This window comes from Solea solea, chromosome 9, assembly GCF_958295425.1.
Source record: "Solea solea chromosome 9, fSolSol10.1, whole genome shotgun sequence".
Taxonomy (NCBI): domain Eukaryota; kingdom Metazoa; phylum Chordata; class Actinopteri; order Pleuronectiformes; family Soleidae; genus Solea; species Solea solea.
This window is the reverse complement of record NC_081142.1, coordinates 25,711,001-25,734,987: the sequence shown is the minus strand read 5'-3', so window position 1 is coordinate 25,734,987 and position 23,987 is coordinate 25,711,001. Positions and strand designations below refer to the sequence as shown.

Below are 23,987 nucleotides of genomic sequence, written 5' to 3'. Positions count from 1 at the left end.
GCTCTGCCCCCTGCTGGTAACTCACACCTACTGCAGGAGGAATTCATGCTCTTTAATGTGCGTGTGCGTGTGTGTGTCACATGTGCCGTGAGCGCCCCCTGCTGCTGATCATCTGCCCTCAGGGTCAGAATCAATCAGTCACATGATCAATTAAAAGTCAACAACTGGTTGTTTATAATGAATTTGTCACGTGATCATTAATTACACTGATAATGATGATGATGATGTCATGAGCTGCTGCAGCTTTGATGACATCACTCAGTGAAAGTCACATGACAAGATCATTAACGAGTGATCAAAAGAGTTGAATGAGACAGAAACTGATCCTCACTATCTGTGTCTTCAAAAAGGGTTTCTTTAAAATCACAATGATGATGATGATGATGTCATGAGCTGCTGCAGCTTTGATGACATCACTCAGTGAAAGTCACATGACAAGATCATTAACGAGTGATCAATAGAATTGAGTGGGGCAGAAACTGATCCTCACTATCTGTGTCTTAAAAAGGGTTTCTTTAAAAATCTTAAGGGAAAACATTATTCAAAAATGATCACATGAGGGTTTTCAGTGAAATTCATATGATGTGATTTGGTCAAATTAATGTTCACAACATTTATCAACACAAAGGTTTAAGGCGCTTTAAGAGAAAACTACATTTTAAAGGTGTTTAAAGTTGTAAAGGGTGATTAAAGTGTGATCAGTGACATTAGCAAGATTTTAATGATTTTAAAGTCTTTAAACTTCAGTCAAATTCATCTTAAATCATAGATTTTCAAGAACAACATTAAGTTTATTTAAGTTTAAGTATAAAAAAAACACGTGAAGGTTTTAATATATAGTATAAGAAATAAATCATACACAAAGTAACAAAAATAAAAATAAACTAAAACAAAACTTAAACATAAACAACAACATATTTGCATTTACATATATGTATATGAAAAAAAACTTTATTTTGAAATGATTTGATGATGTTAGTCTTTATTTTGAAAGGTGACGCCGGATGTCAGCGTTACATTGACGCAGGTGTTCACGCGCTATCACTGAAACGATGACGGAACCAGAAGAAAATCACGAAACGGTACGTTTAAAAAAGATAATTATTCATTTATTTAAAAGTCCAAATGTTTATTTTTACCAAGAAAGTTGAGAAAAATAAACGTTTATCACCTGCTGGGTTTACTCGACGACAACGCGTTAGCTAGTTCACGAGCTAACGGCTAACTCCGCAGGTGCAGTTCCTCTGCGCCACCACCAAACACGAAACTTCACTCTTGGAAAGTTTGGAAAAGACGCTGCAAATTTCACACGTGAGTTTTTTAATCAAAGAAAATGTTTGTCTTGGTAAATGTGTGAAAGTTTTCCTGTGATAAGAAGCTGTGAACCAACCCCTGTTCAAAAAAGTGACGCTTTTAGAACTCACTGTGACTGAAACTTAATTAACTAACCAACTCTGAACCAAACCCTGTTCAAAAATCTAATGTTTTTAAACAGAAAGTGTTAGACTCTTTATATTTCACTATTTTACTTCAATGTTTTCTCATTTTATTTGGTTAATAAGAAACTTTATGAATATTCATTCACTTTAACTTCACTGAACATTTTTATAAACTACGAGCCCAATTCAAACTGTTTTTTTAACGTGTTCATTTATAAAAAAAACACTGGTTATTAATGTGTTTAGTTATAAAAACACTGTAAATAAACCTGAGGCTTATAACAAATATTTGAATGTAGAATCAACACAAAAAGGATATTTAAATAGAAAGACTGTTTTAGTGGCTTTGTTTAAACTTTAAACACAGTTTCTCTCCTGTGAAGTAAAAAAAAGGCATCTTTCTTATATTCTCGAATAGAAATAATAACAGAACCCAGGCCCATGTTAAAGTGCAGGTTGAATATTTAAAAACCAACCAAGGCTAATAAAATCAGACATCAGCTGAAATGGCAATTATTTCTTATATGAACTAGTAACATAAATACAGTATCCATTTGAAACAGGTGCACATATGCACAGTGCAAATATAAAAAACTTCATTGAACATTTTTCTCTTCTTTCAGCCGGTTACTGAGGCAGACCCGTTTGTTTACATTATCAGGGGACAATGATGTGGCCTGAGACTGAGAAGGGTTAAGTGGGTGGAAGTAGCTTCATGCTGCAACCATGTTACAGGCACTGTCAGTGCCAAGTGTACTTCATTTTTCCTTGATTTTCCAGAAAATGCACATGCCTCAGCATAGTGTCGGTCCGATGTTTTACTCACAGTTAGTCTGCAGAGTCCAATCTTTATCAATGAAATGCGCTGTGACGCCCAAGTAAAGTGCCCTCCTGTAGTATTGGAACAATGAGGCAATGTTTTTGCCATAAATTGAAAACATTTGTGTTTGACATCAAAAGATGAACATTTCAGCTTCTATTTGCAGGTATTTACATGTGGATCTAATACACATTTAGAAGATAGCATTATTTGTAACGGAACACAACATTTGTAGCTGAGCAAAAGTATTGGAACAGACTTAAAAAGGATTAAAGTGAATAAGACTCATATTTAGTTGCAAATCCTTTGCTTTCAATACCTGCATCAAGCCTGTGACTCACTGACATCACCAAACCTTTGCATTCTTCTGCTGTGATGCTCTCCCAGGCTTTTAGTTGTTGGTTGTTTTGGGGCTTTGCTCCCTTCAGTCTCCTCTTTAGCAGCTCAAATGCAGCTCTATAGGGTGGAAGTGTAGACATTGACTTGGCCAGTCTCAAACCTTCTGATCAACTCCTTTGTGTGTTTGTCGTTATCTTGCTGCATGATGAAGGATCTCCCAATCATCTTTACATTGGCAGACAGAATGTTTGTGTAGACTTGTGAGTTCATTGTGCTGCTGCCATCATGTGTTACATCATCAATGAAGATAAATTAGCCCATCCCAGAAGAAGCCATGACATGACCTTCACCGTGTTTCACACATGAGCTTGTATGTTTGGGATCATGAGCAGATCATTTCTTCCTCCAAACGTTGGTCAAAGTTCATCTTTGTCTCGTCAGTCCTTAAAATTTGTCCCAGAATGTTTGACGCTCGTCTCTGTACTTTTGGGTCAATTCCAGCCTGGTCTTCCTATTCTTCTTGCTAATGAGTGGTTTCATGTTCTGGTGAAGCCTCTGTACGTTTATCCATGAAGTCTTCTGCCATGTGTTGCTTGGTACACCAGTGGGTTCTTTCTTGTTCAGGACATTCCAAACGCTTGTACTGGCTCTGGCCAATTTTTGTGCAATGGCTCTGATTGAGTTCCCATCTTCTCTCTTGTGTTTCACCTATAGACAGCTCTGTTTTTTTCACGTTGGTTCCACTTCTAAATGCAGTCTGCACATACAAAACCTGTCCTACCCAATCTGAACCTGAGTGTAGACATTCATTTCTACTTATTGTTTGAGTAAAACATTTGTAATAGGACACACCTGGGCAACTCAACACACCAAAACACTTATGGTGTTTGGTACCTGGGGTGTTTTTCTTTCATGTCTCCTGTAAAGTGTGACTCTAATTTTAACAGTGCTGTTTGTGGATGTTGGAGCTTTTAATTTCCCCGAGGTAACCTCCCAAAGGGATTAATAAAAATCGCCTGTCTGTCTGTCAGTCACATGTTCACATACTTTTGCTCACATATTCTAATACTATAGGAGGGCACTGTAGCTGTTGTTTACAGAAGTCCAGTGGTCTCCTGGACGGGTGGCGGCTAAGGGTCTGCAGAGGGCGTGTAGGCTGTTTCCCTGTGTCATGGGGTGGTGACCGGTGCCGCACGGAGGGCAGACTGGCGGGGGGGACCGGATACGGCGAATCGCTGACTCTAAGTGTTTGCCAGGCCCTTCTCGCGGATCTCTCCATGTCCTTTGCTTGCTCGAGCATGTTCCTCCGCCATGTTCTCTCGTCCTCATACAAAGTGTGTATTCTTCACACGATGGTTCCTCTCCAAGGTAGATTATGAGAGGGACGCAACGCCAATGACTTCTTTCAGCCCTTCATCCTCTACTGGCTCAGTCGCCACCAAAAGTAAACAAACAACGTTAACTGCGTTAACACATTAACGGTGACAGCACTTATAAAAACACTGGTTATTAATGTATTTATTTATCAAAAAAAAAAAAAAAAAACACTTATTTAAGCCAGTAAGCATTCTAAGTGTGTTTTGTATGTGAAACTATATCTATCTAACTGTAGTTTTTACAGATGTGACTGCAGATGTTCTGGTGGATCTTTTTTTGTTTGTCTGTGCAGGACAATAAGTCAACAGGAAGTCCCGCCTCCGAGGAGACCGAGAGCAGAGAGGAGGCAGAGCATAAAGAAGCAGCACAACAGGACGTTCTGAGTGTGTGTTCACCTGCAGCTGAGACCAAGGTAACAAAGTCTTTTCAATCTTTTCAAAGTCCACAGAGAAAATCAATGATTTTAACATCAAACACACTGGAGTTGTTGATCCACTGCTGCCTCCATCACTAAGTTCAAATGTCTTATTTTGTCACTTCAGTGTTTGAAATCCTTTGTTCAGATTGACCTCAGTGACACAAAGTGACCACACGAGGCAGCAGAGGACCAGCAGCGCCTGTGTCCCCGCGAGCTAAAATCACTGATTTTCTCTATGAGGTTCGGTGTGGGAGAGTGAGTGGTTTACAAACTTTCTCTCCCCCCCCCTCTCTCCTGGCCCCTCCCCTCCTCAGTGGGAGGCGGGCTCTCAGTGTATTGCCGTTTACTCAAAGGACGGTCAGGTTTATCCGGCGACTGTCGTGTGTTTGGACGGAAATCGCTGCAGAGTTCGTTTCACTGGTTACGACAACGAGGAGGACGTTGAACTGAGCACGCTCCAGAGTCCTCCAGTAGCTCCGCCCACTCAGACTTCGCAGGTAACATTGACCTTTTCACCAGTCACGTTAAAATGTGTCTGTTCTACAATACAAAACATGGTTTCACACCATGTTTTTTTCACCGTATTTGTGTGCGTGTCTCTGCGTGTGTGTCAGGAATGGCGTCCTGGTTCCCGTTGTCGGGCCGTGTTCTCTGAGGACAGCCTGGTTTATCCAGCAGTGGTTCTGTGGGTCAAAGGTCAGCAGTGTCGCGTTCGTTTTGACGACTACAACAACGAGGAGGAGCTGGACGTCTGCAGCCTCCTGAGTCCAGACGAGCTGCATGGACCCAACAGAACCAGCAGCAAGGTAAACATCTTTGACCAATCAGGACGCAGTATTGACTACAGAGCTGCTCCTCAAACAGGAGGTCTCACTCTGACATCATCATCATCCTGTCATCACATCTTAGTTAAATAACAATCAATACGTGAAACATATTTTATTATTTATATTTCTGTTTCTCTTCATTTATGGTTCATTTGGAAAACATTTATTTTATTAAGAGTCACTGGCAGTTTTCTAAAAATATTTATTCCGTGTTGTTCCACTCCACATGATTTTATGACTTTTTTGAGAGACAAAGTTTCATCCAACTCCTTCAACTCATAGTTGGTGTAAATGCATGAGTTCTGCTTTCATCTCTAATTGTATTCATTTAATCTGTGATAATAACCAGATTGAACCAGAGATTTATCAACAACAGCTCCAGAACAACCGTCTGTTTGTTTCAGGAATTTAAAAAAGTTTTCTGTCGCTGCAGGGAATCATGTGGAAAAGGAGAGGGAGGAGAGAGGAGAACCTGGGAGAGAGAGGAGGAGGAGGAGGAGAAGAGAGGAGGTCCACACGCACAGACGATCAGCTGCGCTTCTCCTCAGTGAGTCTCCAGCAGCGACACCTGCTGGTCAACTGCTGCGTCTGTCCAAAGATAAGGCCGTTTCTCAATACTCAAGTAAGCAAATATGTACTTGCTTGCTTGGGAAGTATATACTTGAGAAGTACCCTGGGAGTATATACTTGCCAAGTAAGGGAGTACACAAGTATATGGCTGTTTCTCAATACTCAAGTAAGCAAGTATGTATGTATTGTTCTATTTGAGTGCTGCAGCCTCATTACCGCCACCTACAGTGTTGATAAATTAACATATAAAGTACTTTTAATAAATACATATATATTTTTATTATTGTCACATTTTAAATATTTTTCTTTATTTATTTCTTTATTTCTATTAAAATAAACAATACAAATAATACAATGTGGAAAATAGATATATTACAGCATTGTAGAGTAGTATGTACAGTATGTGTGTGTATGTATGTATATATATACTACTCTATAAATATATAACATGTACAAATATATACTACTCTATATCTAATATTTACATATTTTATTTAAATATAGATACAATGATTGTGCGACTTTAATATAAATCTAAAATTCAAAGTTAAAATAAATAAAACATTAATAATATACAAACTTTTAAACTGTCAGGTCAAAACGTTTCCATTAAAAACAAAATAACACGTCAACAACAAATCTATGGATCACACCAAGCATCTAATGACAGCGGCGTCTGAGCCAGCGGATCATTTCATCAGGACAGGCCGAGGTAACGCTGCTCTGTGCCGGGCACAATAGGCGGCGAGCTTCTGCAGAGGCGGAGCTTATCACCTCCGACAAACGTTGCTGCCAAACTATAAATACATCAGATCTTAATACACAAACCACATGTTTGAATTCTAAATGACTAATTTCTCGCCTCAAATGATGTTAAAACTGCGTTCCGGGACACAGAAAAATATTTATTTCAGATTTATATTATCTGCTGCTATGTTCCGCCGAAATGTATTCTGGGATACATGGCCATCCCAAGTACGCTTAAATCACCTCCGATTCAAATTTGGTAAAAAATGGGCGGAGCGAGAACACTTCTGGGTTTGGGAACTGTCCTCGCTGTTTGCTTACTTGAGAATTGGAACAGCACTTGGACTGAGGCTGATGACGTTTTCACAAGAACGGGAGTACGCAAGTACGCACAAGTATGGATATTGAGAAACGGTCAAAGACTTTTATTTTTGTCTCCACGATGATCAAACTTCTCTTTGTAGAACAGAGTGAGTTGTATTTGACCTCCTCACCAGTAGGGGGCAGATGTCTTTATCTGTTGTCATGAGAATGTGGTGTCTCTGCAGAACAAAGACACAACGACCAATCAGATTACAGCTGAGAAACCCACCAATCCCAGCGTCCCTCTCTTCCCTCCGTTCCCTCCTCCTGATCAACTGACCTCAGCGGTAACACAGATTATTAATCCGATTATATTCACATGACTAAACTCAATAAAAAAAACATTGAAACTAATTATTAATATGATTAATAATCTGATTATAGTTATTCATTAATCTGAGTATATTGAGAGGAATAAACTGAATAATAAATGGATAATTAATCGGATTATTATACACATTATTCTTCTGATTATATTGAGATTAGTGAATAAAGGGATTAAAACTGATTATGTGACGGATTATCTATCAGATTATGATGAAGTGTCTCTGGCGTTTGTGTTTCCAGGACTCTCTGTCCTTCGTTCCTCCTCCTCCTCCTCTCTGGACATTTGGAGGGAAAGAGTCCACTGACTCCGCCTCCAGCATGTTGATGCTCTGGTACACATGTGGTTTTCACACAGGCAGCTACATGGTCAGTATGATGTCATCACACACACCTGCACACACACACAGTGTACTGATGTGTGTGTGTTTCAGACTCAGCAGAAGTTCAGGTCGACTTCTAAAGACTGAGGTAGGAAACCACTGACCTTCACACACACACACACACACAGGAGGAGGGGAGAGTGATATAAACTTAAAATGATATCAAAATATTCTGTGTATTCAGATATTCATGATTTTCAAACAAACAATCCTATTTATTACCACAAGGTGGCAGCATCAGCATTATGAAGTAGTGAGGGTGAGCTGAGTGAAACAGAACAGAAAGCACATCCTTTACTTCCTTAAAGACTTGTGTAATAAAATCCAAGTCTGTGATCTGTCTGTCACATGTCTGTAAACCACTCACTCTCCCACACCAAACCTCATAGAGAAAATCAGTGATTTTAACGTAACACACACAGGAGTTGTTGATCCACTTCTGCCTCCGTCACTAAGTTCTAATGTCTGATTTTGTCATTTCGTGTTTGAAATCCTTTGTTCAGATTGACCTCAGTGACACAAAGTGACCACAAGAGGTAGCAGAGGAGCAGCAGCTCCTGTGTCCCCACAGGCTAAAATCACTGATTTTCTATATGATGTTTGGTGTGGGAGAGTGAGTGGTTTACAAAGTTCAGTTTAACAGTGAGATAAAGACGTGAACATGTGACGTAGAGATCAGAAAATTAAACTGACGTAGACCACCATGTTTTTACAGTAGCCGTCAAAGGTGAGAGATATTTAACTGTGAACATGAAACTTGTCAGTTTTTTCTTGTATCTGCTGGCAGCCATGTTTTCACTGAGAGTGAGTGTTAGTGTCTGAGCAGCAGGGGGCGCTCACAGCACAGTCGGCTCTGACTGAGAATTTTTTTTTCTTTACTTCCTGCTTTAGAGCCAGAGAGGATTATGGGACGCTGCCTGAACCACTGCACCTTTTCTTTTTCTTCCAGATTATTATTATTATTATTATATTTTCTTTTGAGATGTCACTTTAGTTGGAAACACTGCAGCTGTGACTGCAGCAGGAGAGTGGTTTGTGTTCAAAAGTTTGTGTCAAACTAGTTTTGTTTGGACGTTCAGTGTCAAAGTTATTTTGTTATTAAACACGTGAACAGATGTATGTGCCTTTATCATACAGTCAACACACACCAAGGGGCGTGTGAGCAGAAACTAAACCAAAAAAGCCAAACTGTCCCTTTACTAAGAGCTGTGTCCTCAGTGTGTGTGTGTTTGACTCCTTAGGTCATTCATTGTGTCCACACTGACGTCTTCACACCGAGGTCTCACTCTGAGCAGGAAATTAAAGCCTTTTTTCCTGTTTAGTTTGATGTAAACGTTGAGATTGTCAGGAACAGGAAGTGACAGCACAGCAAAAAAAAAACATACTACTGAATGAACGTGTTGATTTTAAAGCGAGTATTTTTATCAGATAAATCATTTTATGATCGTGTTTTCAACAGAATCTTCTTTGGTTCAGATTTATCAATATTCTTATTTTAAAATCAAAGGTTTATCATTAATGTTGTTCAAACATGTCTTTCTGTACGATGTGTTTTAGGACATGTCTGTAGGACATGTCTGTAGGACGTGTCTTAGCACATGTCTGTCTGTAGGATGTGTTTTAGGACATGTTTGTCTGTAGGACGTGTCTGTAGGAAATGTTTGTCTGTAGGACATGTTTGTCTGTAGGACGTGTTTGTAGGACATGTTTGTCTGTAGGATGTGTTTGTAAGACATGTTTGTCTGTAGGATGTGTTTGTAGGACATGTTTGTCTGTAGGATGTGTTTGTAGGACATGTTTGTCTGTAGGACGTGTTTGTCTGTAGGATGTGTTTGTAGGACATGTTTGTCTGTAGGACGTGTTTGTAGGACATGTTTGTCTGTAGGATGTGTTTGTAGGACATGTTTGTCTGTAGGACGTGTTTGTAGGACATGTTTGTCTGTAGGACGTGTTTGTAGGACATGTTTGTCTGTAGGACGTGTTTGTAGAACATGTTTGTCTGTAGGACGTGTTTGTACGACATGTTTGTCTGTAGGACGCGTTTGTAGGACGTGTTTGTAGGACATGTTTGTTGGACGTGTCTTTCTGTAGGACAGGTGTCCTTCTGTAGGACATGTTTGTCTGTAGTATGTGTTTGTAGGACATGTGTCTGTAGGACACGTCTGTCTGTAGGACATGTCTGTCTCTATGTTTCAGACTCGCATGTTTTTTTTATTATTTGGAAAAAGTACTTCACTTTTATTAAAAAACATAAATGTCTCTCACACTCAAAACTACGGGACATGATGTCCATACTATAAAGTCCATTTGACCGTTCATAGATTAAAACAAAACACATTTGTTTTTTATAAGTGAAGACTCTTTGTGTCTTTAGTCAAAGTCTAAACGCTGACGTTGTCTCCCGTCATGTCCTGTTTGACGGAGCAGAGGTTTGTCTTCTGTCTGTCCCCTCTCTAACCTCAGAGGTGAGTCTTCTGTTTGTTTCATTACGTTAAATAAATATTGTCGGTGTGACGTCAGATACGCTCACATTTAAACTGCTGTTTGACCGTCTGTCTCAGTGTTCAGGAGACAGTCTGAGGCGTCCACCACTGTCATTCTGTGTCCCTCTGCCTGGTCCAAGTCCACCAGCGTGATGGTCAGGATGCTGCTCCTCAGCGCCTCCTGCTGGCTGCTGGTTGTCACAGGCTGCTGCGAGGACGATGTCTTCAAGACGCAGGAGGAGCAAGAACTGGTGAGTCAGCAGAAATGTCCCATCGTTAGTGTCCTGAACAGTTTGTCAATCATCTTCTCTTTTAAGTTTAATGGTGAAAATCATCATGTTTTTTTCTTGTATTGTTAAAGGTCACCAGGTGGGGGCGCTGTCTCTGTCCTCGTCTGTATTAAATATTCTCATTTTAAATGTAACAACAGTCAGTTCTGCAGGAAAACTGTTTTATGTTTAAATGTGCTGTGGAGAACCTGATGGGACTAAATACTGACCCTTGAGGGACACCATAGTCATACTGATGGAGACATTTCCTGTGTCTCCTCCACAGATAGAAGCTCTACAGGAAGTTCTGGAGAAGTTAAAGAGCAAACAGCTACCGTCCACAGAGAAGAAACTGGGCTGGCTTCCTTCAGTAAGAACGTCTCTGTCTTTAAAGGCTCAATTCACTCAAATTTAGACAACACAAACCTTGTGTTAAATATTCAAGCTCTCTCTGTGTGTGTCCCTGCCTGTGTGTGTGTGTGTGTGTGTGTGTGTGTGTCTGCCTGTGTGTGTGTCTCTCTGCCTGTGTCTCTCTGTCCCTGTGTGTGTGTCTCTGTGTGTGTCAGTGTGACATGGGACAGCAGTGTGCGTTGCGTAAAGGTTCCAGGATTGGGAAACTGTGTTCGTGTCCCGGAGGAACTGTGTGTAACTTCAACGTCCTCAAATGTGTGTAGAGCTGAGAGACAAACTCCTTCCAAATAAAGGCAGGTTTTTAAAAAGTCCACTTGTCTTTGTTGACTTCCTGTTTGTCTTCTCTGTGTCTCAGGCTGGTTGTGAGCAGCAGGGGGTGCTCACAGCACAGTCACTGCCTCCTGTTTTTATTTCAATGTTTTTGATTCATTACTTTTCTCTAAACATGTTTGTCATCACAGAGTCACAGGTATGTCCTCGTCCAATCATGTCTTCAGTCACTGTGTTTGTCTCTGTCTCAGTGTGTGTGTGTCTCTGTCTCTGTGTGTCTCTGTCTCAGTATTAAAACATGTGCGCAAACACAACGTGTAGTTTAAAACTGATGATGATGCAGAGAGAACACATGTGTACACTCTGACTGTTTATTGATTATTGGTGTTTTGAATGTAAACACTAAGGATTCATCAAACTTATTTACGTCTCTGTCGTCAACTTTGACCTTTTGTCAAATCATGCCGATAAAGTAGAACAAAGAAAACAAACATTTACAAACTCGTCACATTTATTCATTGATCAGTGATACACACACTTACACTTACCCACACATACACACACACCAGCATAGATAAAATATAAAAGCTTTTTTTAAAAGTCGTGACAGAGCTGAAGCTGCGAGTTTGTCTGAAAAAGCACCAAAAAATAATCATCAATCACACTCTTCACACCTGACGATCAGCTGTGATTGATTATTGATCAGACTCAGCAGCTGTGAACCAGGTTTTAACGCGCTTTCTTACGATCCATCAACTGAACATCAGCTCTGCTCGAGTCTCCGCGCTCTGTCTCTGCCCATTTCACCATTATAATTTTTGAATAAAAACAACCTCCAACCTGATGAACGTCACCAAAGTAATGAAAAAATAAAAGCGAGACATTGCAGTTTTCAAAATAAAAGTCTCCGTTTCTGTTCGTCCACGCTAAAGCGAAACATTGTGGTTTTCAAAATAAAGGTCTCAGTTTCTGTTCATCCACGCCAAAACAAAACCTTGTGGTTTTCAAATTAAAAGTCTTTCCATTCATCAACACTAAAACAAAACATTGCAGTTCTAAATAATAAAAGCCTCAGTTTCTTTTCGTCCGCGCTAAAGCAAAACATTGTGGTTTTCAAAATTAAGGTCTCAGTTTCTGTTCATCCACGCCAAAACAAAACCTTGTGGTTTTCAAACTAAAAGTCTTTCCGTTCATCAACACTAAAACAAAACATTGCAGTTTTAAATAATAAAAGCCTCAGTTTCTGTTCGTCCATGCTAAAATAAAACATTGCGGTTTTCAAAATAAAAGTCTCAGTTTCTGTTCATCTACGCTAAAAGAAAACATTGTGGTTTTCAAAATAAATGTCTCAGTTTCTTTTCCTCCATGCCAAAACAAAACCTTGTGGTTTTCAAAATAAAAGTCTTTCCGTTCAAAACAAAACATTGCAGTTTTCAAAAATAAAAGCATCAGTTTCTGTTTGTCCAGAAACATCACTGCAAAAAATAAAAGTCTCAGTTTGTCCAAATGAGAACACAACCCCACAGTTTTCATAAAAATGTACTCATCCCGGTAATTAAGTGAATTAATTCAAATGTGACACAATGACTGTGGATTCACTCTGAGACACAATGGGCGGAGCTTTTTATTTGAATTCTGTTGAGATTTTTGACTAAGCCAGATTTTATGGAGACTCGGCTTGTGATGGACAGTGAAGACGTGATAAACGCCTAAACTCTCATCCACGACTGAAACAGTAAAAACAGCAGCAGGCAACAGGAAGTACAACTACAACTACGGACCAGCAGCAGGAAGTGGGAGGTGTCAGCAGCAGGAAGCAGGAACACTGATCTCTGTTGAGCGTTGAGGACACAGTGGTCAGAGTCGCTGACGGTCAGTAAACGTCTCAGCTGTTCCTTTTAAAGCAAATATTGTGTCTAATTAAACAGTGTGATGTCAGCGTCTCCATGGCCATCTGTTTGTTTTGTAGACAGGAAGCTTGTACAGCAGTCGTTAAGTCCGTCCAGGCTCCGCCTCCTTCCCTGGACCACAGTACATGCCGCCAAAAAGACGGGCTGTCGCGCTGAACTCCTGTAAACACACACACGTTAATATGACAACACTGTTACACATGTACTAAGATACAGTTATTTGTTTACAGAGGTGAAAGTGTATGATGGAGCTGAAGTGTCAGCAGTGTGAAGATGATGCGTTCAGGTGCTCTCTGTGATTCCTGTGGTTTCAGCTGTGAGTCACAGTCATGTGACGTGGTACTCACAGGTGAACAGGTGCAGAGCGCTGCAGACGAGCAGAGCCACAGCAGGAATACCAGCGAGGGGCGTGGCCGATGACTTCCTGTCAGCGGTGGATGAACTGTCCTCTGTTGGCGACGGCTCAGGAGATTTACACTTATGACTGTAACCACACAGAGAGTCAAGAACAACACGTAAACAACATGTGATTGAGCCTAAGCCCCGCCCTCAACCACAGATGAGCCGATCACAGTGATTATCATCTTCAGGCTGAGCTTCAGAGACAAACTTGACATATTTGTCTCATATAATAATAATAATGATGTTTACAATTCTAACAAGCTGTAGCTGATCATGAATAACTACTTTTATCAACAGTGACAAGCTCAAAATGGTTAGCATGTGTAGAAGCTCCGCTAAACACCCTTAAACAGAGGATCACACATACACCTACACTGTGTTAGCTTCATGCTAACTATGCAAGCTGACATCACAACGCTGTGTTAGCTTCAAGCTAACTACACAAGCTAGCATCAAAACACTGTGTTGGCTTAATTGCTTGTGTGAGTGAGTGAAGGGGGCGGGTCCAGGGGCATGTCTTGTGTGGACACTCACAGCAGTTTCTGCAGGTACTGCTGCTTGGACTCGCAGGCTTTGGTCTGGATCTGTGCTGCCGACATCTGGCTCTGCGCGGCGTCCCTCAGACTGTAGCAGGACTGGGTAAGGTGGACGGCCTGGGTCAGGTTCTGCTCCAGGGTGTCGATGTGTTCTGAGGACAAACGATGACAGACAGACAGACAGACCTCAGGACAGATAAACATGTCAACTCCAAACTACGCCACCTGCTGGACGAGGCAAGTCAGTGATTTTTTGTCACTTCATTGTTTGAAATCCTTTGTTCAGAAGTTGTCCAACATAGCAACAGTTACTCAGGATGGTAACACAGTGTGTGTCTGTGTGTGTGAGAGACCACACCCTGTAGAAAATGTGTGGTTCAGGTCTGCAGCTGCTTTAACTTATAAGGTAACACCCAGTGTTATCACAGAGCCAAGTACTGATAGTTATGTTAGGAATGATCTCAGCTGCCAGACACACACACACACAGTATCGCAGTTTGTTCTTTAACTTTATCAGATTTTCTTCATAAAATCCATTAGTTCCAAACTTTTTTAGCTCGGCTGATGTTCCGAGAGGATGAGGGGGTGGAGTCAGGGTGGGCTGTTTATTGTGTTTTACAGATAAGAATAAGAATAATAATGATTATTTAGCAGAGTAAACACATGAGTGCTCTCATATCTGCATCATACAGGAACAATGGTTTCACAGCAGGAAATCACTGTCGTTTCCTCACATACTTTCATTATGACTTTAATGTTTAAGAAATAATAAGATTTTAATGAGAGACTTTACTGAAATACTTTTTATTTTTATTTACCTAAAGTTCATTCTTCATTCATAGATTATTTAGTTTAGAAAATGTAATGGAAAAAAATGGAAATGATTGAATTTGAATGATTTTTTTCTCCTATTTCACCTCCTTTTTCCTTCTTTCATTTCCTCACTTTCCCTCCATTATCCCTCCTTTCCTTTGTTCTTCATACACAGACATTCCTGATTCCATTCATCATTTCCTTCCTTTCTTTGTGTGTTCCCTAGTTTCCTTTCCTTCAAAACATATTTTCTTCCTTTGTTTTTCTCTCCATCTCCTTGCTTCCATCTTTCCTTTATTTCATCACTCTCTCCTTCTTCACTCCTTCACTGTAAATTACCATGACTGACAGGTCGCCATGGTAACAGGTGTGTGTACAGGTGTGTGTTGGTTACCTTCCTTCAGGTCAAGCTGACTCGTCAGGTTGACCTCTTTCTCTCTCAGCTGCTCCACGTTCTCCTGCAGGACGCTGATGTTCATGTTCAGGGTGACCTGTGAAACAAACAAACCATTTCAGTCCACTTCATAACAAACACATCAAAGGATTCATGTTCTGTTTTTTGGTTTGTTTTTCAGTTTGTCTTCACTCGTTCATCAAACTCGACTCGTCAGCGTCATGTAACGGGTCAAAAAGGTCACAGAAGAAGGTCAAAGGTCATGACGACCACTCGGGTGAGTCTAGTTTCATCACCATGTTTCACTTTGAATGTGAAATTGACTTTCCTGATTTCACTTTGAGATAAAGTCCAAACTCAGTTTGTCTGATGTAATTCCACTGACGCCCAGCAGAGAGTGCTGTGAGGAAATTTAGCCTCACATCCACTTTAAATCCACCAGAGAATAAGACAGTGATGACGGACCTGTGTCACGTGATATTCAGCATCAGTTCTGTCATCAAGAAAAACCTGGAAAAGTTTTACAGACTGAACCAGACTAAACCAGGCTTAAACAGGCTGAACCAGACTGAACCAGGCTGAACCAGACTAAACCAGACTTAACCAGGCTGAACCAGGCTTAAACAGACTGAACCGGGCTGAACCATATTAAACCAGGCTTAACTATGCTGAACCAGACTGAACCAGGCTGAACCAGACTAAACCAGGCTTAACCAGGCTAAACCAGACTGAACCAGACCATTTCAGGCTAAACCAAACTGGACCGACCAGACCATTTCAGGCTAAACCAGATTGAACTCCGCTAAACTGAACTGGACCAGACTGATCCAGACTGATCCAGACTGACCTGTGCCAGGCTGTCAGAGCCGTAGAGCAGAAGCAGGAACGTGTTTCTGGAACATTCCTTTGTTCTAACGCAGCAGTTAAAGTTGGATCCTTGCTCTTAAAGGAACAGTCCAAACAAACTGGACTGATACAGCACTGACGTCAGCAACAGAATTCCTGGAATATCCTGGAATCCCTCTTACATTTCACTTTCAAACTTTTTCTGAAGGAGCCAGAACATCTTGATGAAACAGTTCAGGTGCAGTCAATAACCTCCTCAAGGACCGGTGTCACTAAGAACAGGACTTTATAGGATCCTCAATCTAACCTGAAGTCTCCTCAAGGACTTTTGCTGACCTCAGTCTAACCTGGAATCTTATCAAGGACTTAGAAGAGCCTCAGTCTAACCTGGAGTCCCCTGAAAGATTCAGAGGAACCTCAGTCTAACCTGGAAGAACTTGCTATCTTCTGAAGAAAACCTGGAACATCTAAACCATCGAATCAGCTGATTGTTAATGATCAGTAGCTGATCTGTAACAGCTGCCGTGTGTGTGTGCGTGTGTGTGTGTGTATGTGTCCACATACTTGTGATCATGTGTTGTTGATAAAACATTTCTCTAGAACAAAAACAGATTTATTTCCAACGAGTCCAAACCTCTTAGAAAAAGTTTTTTTTTCCTAATGAACAAACACAATGTCACCATTGATGTTGGTGTTGTTGTCACTGATGTTGTTGCCAGTGATGTTGTTGTCATTGGTGTTGTTGTCAGTGGTGTTGTCAGTGATGTTGTTGTCAGTGGTGTTGCCAGTGGTGTTGTTGTCAGTGGTGTTGCCAGTGGTGTTGTCAGTGGTGTTGCCAGTGGTGTTGTCAGTGATGTTGTTGTCAGTGGTGTTGTCAGTGGTGATGTCAGTGATGTTGTCAGTGGTGATGTCAGTGTTGTCAGTCAGGGTGACCGCGGGTCCTTAAAAAGTCTTAAAAAGTCGTAAATCAATTTTCCTAAAAATAAGGCCTTAAAAAGTATAAAATTGTCTTAAATTCAGATTACATGTCTCATGTCACCGGCCAATCTGTTCTGTAGCCTATGCGTTGCGTTGTCTATGGTTAGGTCAGAGCGTCAGTGTTGCCAACTTGGCGACTTTCTCGCAAAATGTGGCGACTTTCCAAACCCTCCTGGCGACTTTTTTGTCAAAAGCGACTAGCGACAAATCTAGCGACTTTTTCTGGTGTTATTGGAGACTTTTGCGGTCGACTGACGTGAACACGTATCACTCTGCAGTTATTGTACTCAACGAGCAGCGGGTGCTGCCGTGAGCCCCTCCCCGTTCAGAAGCACTCACAGAGGCTCGCGCAGCAGTCAGTCCCACCCTGCAGTCAGAGCAGAGAGAGGAGACACACACCACTCCGCGTCATTGCGCATGGCCGCAATGACTCAACCGTCATTTGTCATTTTACTATACTGTTCATTTTGAACAGACATCACTGTGTTTACTTACTGTATATTTATTTGTATTTCCATCGTCCGTTTGGTCTTAAATTTCATTTAGAAGTGGTATTAAAAGGTCTTAAAAAGTATTAAATTTAACTTGTTTATACCTGTAGACACCCTGGTCAGTGGTGTTGTCAGTGATGTTGTTGTCAGTGGTGTTGTCAGTGATGTTGTTGTCAGTGGTGTTGTCAGTGATGTTGTCAGTGTTGTTGTTGTCAGTATTGTTGTTGTCAGTGGTGATGTCAGTGATGTTGTCACTGTTGTTGTTGTCAGTGGTGTTGTCAGTGATGTTGTTGTCAGTGTTGTTGTCAGTGTTGTTGTTGTCAGTATTGTTGTTGTCAGTGGTGATGTCAGTGATGTTGTTGTCAGTGGTGTTGTCAGTGATGTTGTTGTCAGTGGTGTTGTCAGTGATGTTGTTGTCAGTGTTGTTGTCAGTGTTGTTGTTGTCAGTATTGTTGTTGTCAGTGGTGATGTCAGTGATGTTGTCAGTAGGGATGCACCGATATGAATATTTCCGCCGATACCGATATCCGATATTAATATTGCTGCTATGGCCGATAACCGATATCTACCGATATCGATATATGTTTAAAAAAAAAAAGGTTTCTGAGATGATAAAAGTTTGTACAGACTGAAAATCATGCAAGCTGAATTTTTGAATGTCTTCCTTTATTTTCAAAACATGTTTTACCTCCAAATAACAAGGTTACAGGGCGACCATAAGACACAAGTAAAGGTTTTTAGAATCCTTTCGCACTTGTAGCAAGTGTGTTACTAAATTAAAGTACAGTTTAACTCACTAAACTCCTGTGAGAAAGTTTGGATCATAAATTCCAAACATGAACATAAATAAAAATAATACCCTGCCAAAGTTACTGTAACCGAGATAAGGGCGTCTATACTGGGTACGTAAATAAAGTCAACAACCCTTCCTCCCGGCAACAACAACCGCGCCACTTCCCTTAACAATAAAACTACACAACAGATATGAGAAACAATACCTGACTAGCTCTACTAAGAGCTGCCATAATAAAAAAAAAAAATGTAACATTACTTTATCAAACTTGCCAGTATTCATTGCAACCAGATATTTATTAAATTGCAAAACATTGGAAAAGTAGCGCCGACTTGGCAGGTTGTTGCGGGCTTCAATATGCTCTATCAGCCGTCAGAACCCTCGATCCTTCACTATGGAAAAGGGCTGGTCCTCAAGAGCAATCATTTCCATTACCTTGATCATTATTGCCCTGGCCAATGTCTTCCTTTGTTCGATTACTTGCTGTATTTGGCTCCCAGCTGCGCTGCTTTCTTTTTTGTCTGCCACCTAACGTTACTAGCGTTAGCTTCCTGCCGTTGTTTGTATACTTCTTGGTGGCGTTTTTTCAAATGACATAATCAAATTTGTGGTATTTAATGACTTGACGCGGAACCCTCCTCGCATTACCTCGACTTTGCAAGTGTTGCATAATGCTTTTCGCGTATCTTCTATCGACACCCTGAAAAAAACGCCCACACCGCTGACATTATCTCTCCTCAACACACACACACACACACACACCTTGTGCTGCACTTGCGTCACTGTCACATGCTCAAACAAATGCAGCATGGCCTCCCCTTCCCGACACACATACACAAACAGCAAATAGACGGGTATTAACATCGGTTGTTAAAATCGGCGCAGTTTTACTCATTGGACCGATGCCGATATGTTAAAAAATCGGCCGATACCAATATTAATGCCGATATATTGTGCATCCCTAGTTGTCAGTGATGTTGTTGTCAGTGGTGATGTCAGTGATGTTGTTGTCAGTGGTGATGTCAGTGATGTTGTCAGGTGTTGTTGTCAGTGATGTTGTTGTCTGTGGTGTTGTTGTCAGTGGTGATGTCAGTGATGTTGTCAGGTGTTGTTGTCAGTGGTTTTGTTGTCAGTGACATTGTCAGTGGTGTTGTCAGTAGTGTTGTTTTCAGTGGTGTTGTCAGTGGTGATGTCAGTGATGTTGTCAGTGGTGTAGTTGTCAGTGGTCTTGTTGTCAGTGGTGATATCAGTGGTGTTGTTGTCAGTGATGTTGTCAGTGATGTTGTCAGTGGTGATGTCAGTGATGTTGTCAGTGGTGTTGTCAGTGTTGCTATCAGTGAGGTTGTCAGTGGTGTTGTTGTCAGTGGTGTTGCTGTCAGTGATGTTGTCAGTGGTGTTATCAGTGTTGCTGTCAGTGATGTTGTTGTCAGTGGTGATGTCAGTGTTGCTGTCAGTGATGTTGTTACATTGTTACATCAGTGGTGATGTCAGTATTGTTGTCGATGTCTCAGAGTCGTCGTAAAGTCGTCACAAAGTCTCACATTAGTTGCAAATATCACACGAGTTTCACAAGTTTCACAAAGAGCTTCAGGACTTAAGTGTCGTCATGGAGACGCCACCTCTGCCCCAACAACAGGGTGAAGGTGGAACATGTTCCCAGCATTCACTGCTGCTGCTGCTCTGAGGTCACATGACATTGACGGGCAGAAAAGCTGGTCACATGAGGCGACAGTGACATCCTCAACATGTCACTCACAGTGAATTCGAAATGTCTGACTTCCTGTTAAGTAGCTGTCATCACGACTTCTGTGGTCGTCGTGGTTACTATGATGTAAACATCTGCAGCTGATCAATAAAAATACATCAGGATCAATAAACTTCAGACTTTTACTAATCAGCTGTCAGCTGATTCTGGATCATGTAACGGGCGGCCATGTTTGTTTAGGGCGTGTTAGGGAACACGCCCTAAAGAGAGAGAGTGTTGCCCTCAAAGGAAAAAGGAGGGAACACCAGCGAGGAAAGGAAGGAAGAGAGGAGTGGAGCAGAGGTGAAGGAGGAGGAATGAGTCAGTGAGTCAGGACAAACCACCAGAGGGAGGGAGAGAGAGGGTGAGAGAGGGTGAGGAGGGAGGAGGGTGAGAGATTCCCTCCAAGGAAAGAAGGAGGGAACACCAGCGTTGAGGAGAGAGAAGAGTGAAGGCAAACACTCAGATTTTCCGACCAACAACTGTGAAAATATGAAGCTGGAAAAAAGTGAACACAGAAACACTGAAGTACTGCAGAGGGGGGGCAGAGGAGGAGGCGGAGTCACACTAGGTCAAACAGCATCTATTCATCAGACGTTTGAATTAAATGATGACATTTCTGTGAGGATGAGGGGGCGGAGCTTCACTAACAACATCAATGTGTTTTCAGTTTCAGTTCAAAGTAAACTAAGAATCACTTCTGACCATAAATGAACACAATCAGCTGATCTGTAACCATCAATAATGTGAAGTTTGTTTTCAGACTCACGTTGTCATGGCGACACTCCTCCAGCGAGCCGTTGGCGGCGTGTAGTTGTCCGAGCAGCAGCAGGTTATTCGCCGCCAGACGCTCCTGCTTGTCACGCTCCTCCTCCACCTTCTCCTCCAGAGCCACACGGTCTTTCCCCCACACCACCCTGGCTCCCTCCATCTTCTCCTTCGTGTCCTGAAGCTCCGCCCTACACTGAGCCGAGCTCTTCAGGTCGGGAGACGTCGCCCACACCACGATCACCACCAGAGACACGATGGACCAGATGGCCAGCACAGCCAGGGCCACGTTCTTGGCCTTCTGTGAGGACTTGGAGGGGGCGGCAGCCATGACAGTCACCTGAGCACGAGGAGGATGAAGAGGATGAAGATGAAGACGAGCTGAGGAGCGAGCAGCTACTCACAGAAGATCTCAGGTCACACTGAGCTGGACTTTCCTTCCACACAGGAACGCAGGGAGGAGGGAGGAGGGAAACCCAGAGCCACACCCCCTCCTCCCCCAACCACACCCATCTCCTCCCCCTGATGTCGGTGAGAGAGGACGGGGCGATCAACAGGAAAGACTCCAGTACACACACACACATGAATTTAAGTTTACATGTTAAGTGTGTGTGTGTGCGCGCGCGCGTGTGAGAGAGAGAGTGAGAGAGACTCTGAGGTTTCTGTGTAAACAGAAACTATTTGGATGTTTGGTTTTTTTGGTGAAGGACGAGCTCATGAGAGGCAGAAACGAAACTGACAGTTACAGTCACACACACACACACTGTCACACACTCATCAACACACACACACACACACACACACACACATTCTCATCAACACACACACATTCTCACATTAATACACACACTCTCATCAACACACACACATTCTCACATTAATACACACAGTCACACACTCTAATTAACACACATTCTCACATTAATACACACACACTCACACACACATCAGAAACAGTAGAGTCAACAGCAGCTCAGTGTTTCCTGACCGTTGGCCAGCTGTTGGCACACAGCTGGCACAGACTCCACCCCTGCCATGACAGACTCCACCCATTTCTCTCATATGTGCTGTGAATGGATGAGAAAAGGTTCAGGGGTGGGTCTTCTCTCTGGAAAAACAGCATCTCTATAAATAAAAGTGTGTGACTCTGAAGCAGTGAGTCACACAGGGTTAGACTCCGCCCCCCACCACTCACACATACACACACATACTGTCAGGGAGGAGGAGTTTCACCAGCTCTGGTTATGTTAATGAATTACTGAGGGACTAATAAACACACAGTAAACACATGGATCTAATTTTACATCAAATGGAAAAAATTTGACTAATTAAATTTACAGATGAATCAGCAACATATTCATGTTCCTGGGTTTAACACCGGACTTTAATATTCATATTCCTGGGTTTATCTCCGGACTTTAATATTCATGTTCCTGGGTTTAACTCCGGAATTTAATATTCATGTTCCTGGGTTTAACTCCGGACTTTAATATTCATGTTCCTGGGTTTAATCCTTAAGATTAAAATTAAATGTCTCCCCCATATTATTGATCCACAGGTCAGGGGTCAGACTCATGATGATGTCACACATGTGTGGGCGTGTCCTGCCGTTAAATGATGAGCATTAAAGTCTTCTCATTCAGTTGTGATGGAGCGAGTGTTGATGTCCTCTGTCCTCGTCCTCATCTCTTTCTGCACTGGTGAGTCTGAGGCTTTTATTCTGAAAATCTCAGCTGACTTTTTACCACTTTTAATTTGATAACTAAAATAATTTCATAAACTTTTGTAAATAAGGAAAAAATTCCAGTCAAAGACAAACAGACAATGTTCACTTCTGTTTTTATTCTCATGATTTTACTCTTGTTTTGTTAATAAATGATATCAATGGATAAAATGCAGTATAAAGGTAAATATTATATATATTTATAAATATATGTGCATATATTTAATTTTAATATAAGTAAATCATGTATGAAAATACATTATTCTCCACTTTATGAACACATGAAAATGAAGTTTTCAAGTTAATCCTAGTTTTGTGACTTTTTCAGTTTACATTGATTTATATTTTACCTTGTGTTCAAGGGTTTGGTGGGCAGAGCCAAGCTACAGCGCTGTCTCCGCCCACTGTCCAGGTTAAAGTCGGGGATGACGTCACACTGCAGTGCCCCCTGCTGGTCAACGCCTCCTCCTCTGTCAGCTGGTACAGGAAGTGGTCAGGGCGTCGCCCTCAGCTCCTCCTCACTGTGGCCACGCCCACCAACGGCTCTGACGTTACACACAGCGCTAGAGTGTCGGTGGCAGCAGATGGATCTCTGCGGCTGCGTCGTGTCGACTTCAGTGACTCAGCAGTTTATTACTGCGCTGTCAATGATGACTCAGTGAAAATGATGTCAAAGCTCAGATCACCTGGTCGTCACTGAAGATCAACTGTTGTTTTGTTACACTGTTTCATCAAATAAACATCATGTTTATTTATAATCATTATAGTGTTTAAACTGAGTCTTTACACAGCTACATTAGCATCATAACCAGTTAGCAGCAGGTACGTTAGCATCATGACCAGTCAGCAGCAGCTTCATTAGCATCATGACCATTCAGCAGCAGCTATGTTTGCATCATGAACAGTTAGCAGCTGCTTTGGCATCATGACCAGTTAGCAGCAGCTACATGAGCATCATCACCAGTTATCAGCAGCTATGTTAGCATTATGACCAGTTAGCAGCAGCTATATTAGCATCATGACCAGTTAGCAGCAGCTACGTTAGCATCATAACCAGTTAGCAGCAGCTACATGAGCATCATGACCAGCTTCTAGCGGCTACATTAGCATCATGACCAGTTAGCAGCAGCTACATGAGCATCATCACCAGTTATCAGCAGCTATGTTAGCATCATGACCAGTTAGCAGCAGCTATATTAGCATCATGACCAGTTAGCAGCAGCTATGTTAGCATCATAACCAGTTAGCAGCAGCTACATGAGCATCATGACCAGTTACTAGCGGCTACATTAGCATCATGACAAGTCAGCAGCTGCTATGTGAGCATCATGACCAGTCAGTAGCAGCCACATTAGCATCATGACCAGTCAGCAGCAGCTACGTTACTATCATGACGAGTTAGCAGCAGTTACATTAGCATCATAACCAGTCAGCAGCTGCTATATTAGCATCACGACATTAGCAGCAGCTACATTAGGAACGTGACCTGTCAGCAGCAGCTATATTAGCCTTGTTTCGAAGCTTGCAGCTAACTTGGACAAAAATGTTT

General features: G+C 41.7%; 3 protein-coding genes and 1 gene segment (V, D, J or C); 3 read left to right on the top strand and 1 right to left on the bottom strand.

Annotated features, from left to right (window-relative positions):
• The first annotated feature begins 972 nt into the window (after positions 1–972).
• Positions 973–10,242, top strand: LOC131465541 (survival of motor neuron protein-like). Of its 4 annotated transcripts, none has more exons than XM_058638322.1 (10): positions 973–1,082; positions 1,234–1,311; positions 4,268–4,387; positions 4,708–4,890; positions 5,008–5,199; positions 5,654–5,842; positions 7,086–7,187; positions 7,468–7,593; positions 7,659–7,695; positions 9,982–10,242. In XM_058638322.1, exons 1-9 carry the CDS (start codon positions 1,053–1,055, stop codon positions 7,692–7,694), a joined length of 1,056 nt encoding a protein of 351 aa, XP_058494305.1. In that variant the 5' UTR covers positions 973–1,052; the 3' UTR covers position 7,695; positions 9,982–10,242. The 4 variants fall into 4 exon arrangements, with proteins under 4 accessions (XP_058494305.1, XP_058494306.1, XP_058494304.1 ...); XM_058638323.1 differs by lacking the exon at positions 9,982–10,242 and adding an exon at positions 8,499–8,722 and having other exon boundaries at positions 5,654–5,767; XM_058638321.1 differs by lacking the exon at positions 9,982–10,242 and adding an exon at positions 8,499–8,722.
• On the top strand, positions 9,181–11,320 carry LOC131465544 (cocaine- and amphetamine-regulated transcript protein-like). The gene is made up of 4 exons (XM_058638327.1): positions 9,181–10,072; positions 10,169–10,341; positions 10,646–10,729; positions 10,926–11,320. Exons 2-4 carry the CDS (start codon positions 10,243–10,245, stop codon positions 11,031–11,033), a joined length of 291 nt encoding a protein of 96 aa, XP_058494310.1. The 5' UTR covers positions 9,181–10,072; positions 10,169–10,242; the 3' UTR covers positions 11,034–11,320.
• A 213-nt stretch (positions 11,321–11,533) lies between these two features.
• si:ch211-1a19.3 (uncharacterized) lies at positions 11,534–21,182 on the bottom strand. Its single transcript, XM_058638325.1, has 5 exons — positions 20,717–21,182; positions 15,096–15,192; positions 13,887–14,040; positions 13,298–13,434; positions 11,534–13,110 (listed from the first exon to the last, which is right to left on the bottom strand). Coding segments are annotated over exons 1-5 (720 nt in total). The 5' UTR covers positions 21,047–21,182; the 3' UTR covers positions 11,534–13,108.
• Positions 13,999–23,202, top strand: LOC131465543 (Ig kappa chain V region 12F2-like). The segment is given in 4 exon segments: positions 13,999–14,129; positions 15,277–15,372; positions 22,274–22,415; positions 22,801–23,202. Coding segments are annotated over 2 exon segments (390 nt in total).
• Positions 23,203–23,987: the final 785 nt, after the last annotated feature.